A 7039-nucleotide genomic window follows, 5' to 3' on the forward strand; every position below is an offset into this window, starting at 1 on the left:
ATAGTTAAGAGTGCCATTGAGGGTCAAAACTTACTAACAACCCAAAAAAAAAAAAAAAAACTTACTAACAACCCTTCCTACTCCCCGAACTCCCACCCTTAACAAATAAACAAAACACTCCTTCCCCCTAAACGTTTTCCCTTTGGAGTATCAAAAATTTTAGTATCTAGATATCTAGAATTTTATCTTTAGTCTTTAATCTCATTTGGTTTGCACAAAGTGCCAATTATGCCCCCCTCGTGAAGGTAATAATCTGATTGACTACATTGCGTGAGTTCTCAAAGTTTGATTTCCCGCATGTACTATCTTACAAGCTATAAAGATACCATCCCTGCTCTTTGAAGTGTTTACAATATAGGCACATCCTGCACTTGACTAAAAATAGCTGGCACAAGCCCTTTTTGAAATAGAAGTACCCATGAGGTTAACACTTGCTCTTTCGACTGAGTGCCTGCTATGCGAGGGACTTCTGGTTGACCCCGGTGGGCTCTATGCCCAACGTAGGGCTTGCAAGAGGCCACGCAGCTGCTGCAAATGCTTCATATGCTTTCACAGGGTTAGGCGAAGACCTGTGGTGGCCTGAAACTCGAGAGATTATGGCATCCTACTTCTATATGCAATTCAGTGCAAGAACAGATACTAAACCATACCACTTTGGGGGTTTTATTTTGTTTCGGTGACCTGGCTTGTTGGTATTCTAAGAAAAGCAAGCGCGCGCACATACACACACACACACACACACACACACACACACACACATATTAAAGAGAGAAAATAGAATATTTTGGGTTTTATCCAAAGCATCTGTACGTTCATCACAGGAAAAAACAATCAGGACTTTGTTGGATTTTTTGACATTAGGTAGCAAAACCAGGTTCTCTTTATTAGTCAGGGTTCTTCAGAGAAATAGAAGCAATAGGGTGTGTGTGTGTGTGTGTGTGTGTGTGTGTGTGTGTGCATGTGTGTGTATGTATGTGTGTGTAGGACCTACATCAAGATGTTGATATTGAGATGGATATAGATAGATATATAGATGAAATTGGCTTATGTGATTATGGAGGCCAACAAGTCCAAAGTCTGCAGGGGAGGTCAGCCGGCTGGAGAGCCAGGAAGAAATGTGGCTCTAGTCCAAAGATAGGCTGGAGGCTAGAAACCTAAGATGAAGGTTTTGGCAGGGTTGATCTCTTCTGAGGCCTCTCTCCTTGGCTGCTAGGCGGCTGCCTTCCCTGCCTTCACATGGCCTTCATTTGTACATGTCTGCGTCCACATGTCCTTTTCTCAGAAGAACACCAGTCATAATGGGTTAAGGCCCATCTTGATGGCCTCCTTTAAACTGAAGTACCTTTTGAAGGGCCCTGTCTCCAAATACAGTCCCACACTGCGGTACTGGGTGTCAGGATTCCAACACAGGAATTTTGTTGGGGACACAGTTCGGCCCCTAACACTCTCCTCTTCCACAGTGAGGAAAGCATGCTCATTAATCTTCCATGTTCTCTGTGTAACTTTCCATTAGGTGAGGCAAGCAGGACGTCTGTGGTGCGCCCTCAGGAGTCTGCCTTCAGTTCTCACCGAGCCAACTCAGAATGGGGATATCCACTCGAGAGCTGTTCCTCAACTTCACTATTGTCCTCATTACCGTTATTCTCATGTGGCTCCTTGTGAGGTCCTATCAGTACTGAGAAGCCATGTCACGCTCCTGGGATTGACTGCATCTCTCCAGAGCTGCCTGCCATATGCCCTGAGCTCCCATTGCTGTCATGGGATGCCTCTCTTGGCACCCCAAGGCACTTCTGACCCGCCCTCACGATATCCAAGGTGCCTCCAGTGTTAGGATCAATTGTGGGTACTCTAAAGATGCTGTTCTCAAGGGCTGCTAAGTATTTGCCAGTGAGCATTAGATTTACTCCTCAACTCTTCCTGCAGATGTGTTAGACAAGCCACAAGGTTAAAATTAAATGATTCATGATGATGTAGAATTGTAACAAGCCCCTGATCTGTCTTACCCACACATCCCTTCAACCCACACTGTCTGCAACCAAACTCTAAATCAACTCACCAGAAGAAAGAAATGTTAGAGGAAGTCGTTGTCAACCCCTATAGCTATCATGTGAATAAAGTTAACTCAACCGCAAAAGGACTTTGGGAATTTATTTTAGCTTCTATTTGTGATGCTGCATTTGACCCTTGGCTGGGATCGAAGTGACACGTGTTACAGTATCTCTAGCATATGAGATAAACCCAGATGCTCGAACTGCTGAGGATTGGGAACCAAGTCAATTAGGATTTGTCACATTTCAGAGAATTCTGTTGATTCGGTGTTTCTCCAACTTTCTCTCTAAACTAGTCCCAAGGGCAGAGGGAGATTAAATTCCACTCAGAGGTCTGGGGCGTGGCCTGAAGTGTCCACTTAAAGCACAGAATTTCTTTGAAGTCTTGTGCTTTACCTTTAAAATTCACAAACAATATATATTGTACCCTGTAAATCCCCTTGTTTGTTTTAATACAAGGAAAGTTATTTGCCACTGAGTAAAACTAGAACATGAAGCAAGTATCTAAGAGAAGCAAACTCCAGTTCGCTTATTGTCATTATGCACATAGAGCTAGTCATTCATAAACTGCAGCTGTAACCAGGAGAAAAATTGAAAATGCAAATTTACATATGTGTTTATGAAATAGACATTTTTTAAACATGTTGCTAGAAAGCCCCATCCTAGAGAGACCACATTTGTTCTTTGGCCAATTCCGAGGTGACCATGGAGAAAAGGAATGTTGATGAACCTTGTGTCTCACAGCTCCCTCATGAAGGCGCTCCTGGCCGAGAATTCAGCCCATCTCTGAGGCAACACCTGCCTGGCATTGTGGTCCTCCGCCCTGGCTGCACGGTTTATGTACTCAGGGGAGATTTTTCAAAATATTTATGCAAGGTCCTCTTCAGACCAATTAAATCAAAGTCTCAGAGGATTGGGGCGCCTGGGTGGCTCAGTGGTTAAGCGTCCAACTCCGGATTTCGGCTCAGGTCATGATCTCACTGTTCGTGAGTTCGAGCCCCACATCGGGCTCTGAGCTGACAGTGCCGAGCCTGCTTGGGAGTCTCCCTCTCCCTCTCTCTACCCCTCCCTGGTGTGCACTCTCTCTCTCTGTGTCTCTCAAGAATAAATAAATAAATTTTAAAAAAATCTCAAGAGAGTGGAGCCCAAGCATCTGCCTTTTCCAAAATTCCTCTAGATGATTAGAGTATGTAGCCAGAGTTGGGAGCCCCTGATCCCCACTAATACCTCTCAAACTTTGATGTGATGATGAATCACTGGGAATGACGATTCTGATTCCTTCTGATTCTGATTCAGTCTGGACTGGACCTGCGATTCTGCATTTTAAACAAACCTCTAGTTGATGCTGGTGCTATGGTCCAGGGTCTACACATGAATTAGCACGTTAGAATCACCTGGGACCTTTAGAAAACCACCCAAGCTTGAATCCTCTTCCTGGGAATTTCTAACCTAATCGGTCTGGGGGGGAACTTGAGCATTATTCTTTTTCGGGAGGATTTCAGGTGATTCTCATGTGCAACTGACTAAGAACCAGATAGAGTGAAGGGAAAAATTGTTATTTTGAGGAGTTCCCAGCAAAAGTTGAGAAATAGCAGCGTATGGTCGTCAACGTCCGGTTCCTAAGGTCAGAGTCATACTACACATCTGGATGTGCAGTTGTTAATGATTTAGTGTGTAGCGCGTCTCCTCATAGACACGTGGCTTTGGGGCTCTTGGTGGAAGGTTATTAGTCTTTCCCTTACTCTAAGAAGACCTCGAAGAATCTACTGCTGTTTGTGTATGTGTTTGAGAAGCTGTGTGCATGCTGGTGGAGAGGGGAATGGGCAAAATGAGTGACAACGATCCCTTCACCTAAGTCAGTACTGGCGCCAACATTCACAACAGGTGCCATTTCTTGAGTCCGCTGTATATGAAGCTCTGTTCTGGGCACTTTCCATACATTGTGCTGTGTAGACATCGTGGGAGCTGAGGATCGCAGATGTACGTGGTGAAGCTAGGGTGACAAGTATCCTCTCCATCTCTGTTGGGACTACAAACAAATCATGCTTCATTATAGATCTCCCAACCATTTGATTCTAAGTTTTTACCCTCACATTCTTTAGCGTCCTAAAACCCCAGGCTAATTAGATAAAGGTACCAGCTGCAATTTCTCTGCTTGTCAACCCTCGCCTGGCTTTCTCCTGCTCCTCTTTTCCTAACTTGCTGTGACTGGATGTACCGATAGGACCCATTTGCAGACCACATTATGGATCACCTTTGCAGGGCTAGGACATCCATTAGCGAATATGTCTAATTTCCTCCCTGTTCAGTGGTCCCAGTCATTTTGGCTAAATTCCAGTCTGACTTGTAAGTCTCCTTTCACGTATAACTTTCCCCTAGACCTCAGGTACCCCGAACCATCACAGTCCTACCTCAGTGTTGGCCCCACCCACTCAAATAAGATTCTAGTTCTCTGGAACCACAACATTGAATCCTACTCGTTAACTAAAGTTCCAGCTGATGGGCTTGAGCCAACCCTAGCTTCCTTCTCTTTAGCTCATTCATTCAACAAGCACCTATGTGAACCGACGATATGTTGAACATCATACTAGACACTTGGGATAAAATGGCTAATAAGTCAGGTAAGCTCCCGTCTCAAGGAGCATTTAATTTAGTTGGAGATATAAGAAAGGGGGGTTACAATGGCATAATAAATTCTTTTACAAGAGAAGCTTAGGGTGGGTGTTGTCGCAAGAGATTTCAGGCGGAGGGAACGGCATGAATAGAGTCTCAAAGGCCAGACAGCATGGCAATTCCAGGAAACTGAAGCGTAAAGTATGTCCCCAACCACTGGCAGAAGTTATACCACGTAAGGGCAGAGCTCAAGGCTCTGACTGCATCTGGCTTCCAAGTTGGACCATCTCTGGCTGCCCTCACTGTCACACAACCTCATTCCCTGGAAGAGGCCTCCCGCCACCGATAATTGTCTGGCCCGTGCCCGCGCTTCGACTTGGGGCCTCAGAACACCTGGCCATAGTGGTGAGGTGGGTTCTCCCCCGTTCCCATCTCACCCTCGGAGCAGCTCTCTGATGGGTGGGGGGTCTCTTCTTGCCGTGGGACCCAGGCTGCCACTTCAAGCACCTCTTAAAGTTGAACTTTTCACATGATAGTGCCAACCACCCGTGTGAATTTTAAAAAGAATCTTGAGGTGCTGGCTTAGGCTCTTCTTCCAGTCTTCCTTACACTCGCTACTAAATTGGACATCTTTTTGTCTAACAATTTTTTTTAAGTTTATTTATTTTGAGAGGGAGAGAGAGAGAGTGCAAGCAGGGGAGGGAGAGAGAATCCCAAGCAGGCTCCATGCTGTCAGTGCAGAGCCCGACATGGGGCTCAGTCCCACGAACTGGGAGATCACAACCTGAGCCAAAATGAAGAGCCAGACGCTTATCCAACGGAGCCCCCTGGTGCCCCCTAACGATTTCCTTACACTGAGGAAACACACATGCTTTTATCAGTTGTTGGCAGTTCCAACACAGTATTTGCCAGCTCCTCTCCCTAGGAAGTTGGCTTTATAGGCAAAAGAAATTATCCATATAATTCATGTCCCAAGCCACGGTTCTAAGAAAAGAGCCCCAAGATACTCCAACCTGATCAGCTTTTCCAATCACATTTCCATCTTTGCTCCATTGACCCAGATGTGTGAAGATGGTCATAAAATGGCAGTGCTGTCATGGTTGTCTTTTAATTTTGGGCTTTCAGTCATTCCAGAAGGCATGTCAAGGGGACAGCCTCCATTGCAGGTTTGCTAAACCACGAGCTTTGTTCTCTCACCGGATAACAAACTGGGGAAATCCTTGTGTAGAAGGCAGTCTCCTATGAGAAGGTAAAGGTTGGATTTGTAGTTTTATTTTCACCCAACTTCTGCCTCTTCCTATTTGTTTAGAATCAAAAGAGCAAGATTCGTAGAAAAAAAAAAAAGCCATCTCTTTTTCCGCAGGCCTGTCCCTTGGGGTAGTATCCTTCCACATCATTAGATATTTTCAAAGTTCCAACCTCCATCCATTCATTTCTGATTGACCATCAGGTATAGTGGAGAAACACTTGTCAAACTGTATTGGGACGGCTTGGTCTCATGTGACACCTCTCACTTTCATTTTAGCTCATGGTTAAGGGGATTGATGACCTTTATGATTGTTGTTTGTTTGTTTTTGCTTAGCTGTCCCTTCAACTCCCCCGGGGACACACTTCTTTCTGCCATTCCCACGTGCCCACAGCCATTTGGGCGCACGATCCGTTTCATTCCCGTATGGGATCCCAGAGCCTTCTTCAGCAAGCCACGGGCGTGTGTTACCTCCTGGAGACCCCACTACCCAGAATCCTGTCCTGAGTGCCTACAGTTAGGGATGAATGCCCCCAGGAGTTAGGGACCAAATAAACTAAACTGGTTCTGTGCCTCTTTCCTCCAAATACACTACCTATCATTCTCCAGGACACGTTTTATCATTTTCTTGCTTTTAGAATGTCTTTTAAAAGGGGCACCTGGGTGGCCGCCCAGTTGGTTGAATGCCAACTTTGGCTCAGGTCACGATCTCACAGCTCGTGGGTTCAAGCCCCGCGTCGGGCTCTGTGCTGACAGCTCTGAGCCCGGAGCCTGCTTCCGATTCTGTGTCTCCCTCTGTCTGCCCCTCACCCAATCACGCTCTGTGTCTCTCTCTCAAAAATAAAATAAACATTTAAAAAAAATTTTAAAAAGTCTTGACACAGAAGACTTTTCTTTGCTGATCTCTGTCTACCTGTAGCTTCTGTTTACCTGTCCAACGTGCTGCGCTCCACCTCTCACTTCCCCACATTTCTTACTATTCGCAGTTTTCCAGTATGCCATGCTGTCTTACACTGCTGTGATCTTGCACACCTATTCCCTTTGTCTGAACATTCCTCTCTTCCCTTTCCTGGCTACGTCATTGTTAAGAAGGCCATTAGGTGTTAATTACCTCTTGGAGGTTATCCCGAGA

General features: G+C 45.5%; 1 protein-coding gene across 1 annotated transcript; it reads left to right on the forward strand.

Annotated features, from left to right (window-relative positions):
* Positions 1-1499: 1499 nt before the first annotated feature.
* Positions 1500-2134, forward strand: SLN (sarcolipin). The gene has a single exon (XM_019469281.2). It carries the CDS (start codon positions 1584-1586, stop codon positions 1677-1679), a length of 96 nt encoding a protein of 31 aa, XP_019324826.1. The 5' UTR covers positions 1500-1583; the 3' UTR covers positions 1680-2134.
* Positions 2135-7039: the final 4905 nt, after the last annotated feature.

Source organism: Panthera pardus, unplaced genomic scaffold (assembly GCF_024362965.1).
Source record: "Panthera pardus isolate Hobbes unplaced genomic scaffold, ASM2436296v1 HiC_scaffold_12, whole genome shotgun sequence".
In the NCBI taxonomy this organism is placed as follows: domain Eukaryota; kingdom Metazoa; phylum Chordata; class Mammalia; order Carnivora; family Felidae; genus Panthera; species Panthera pardus.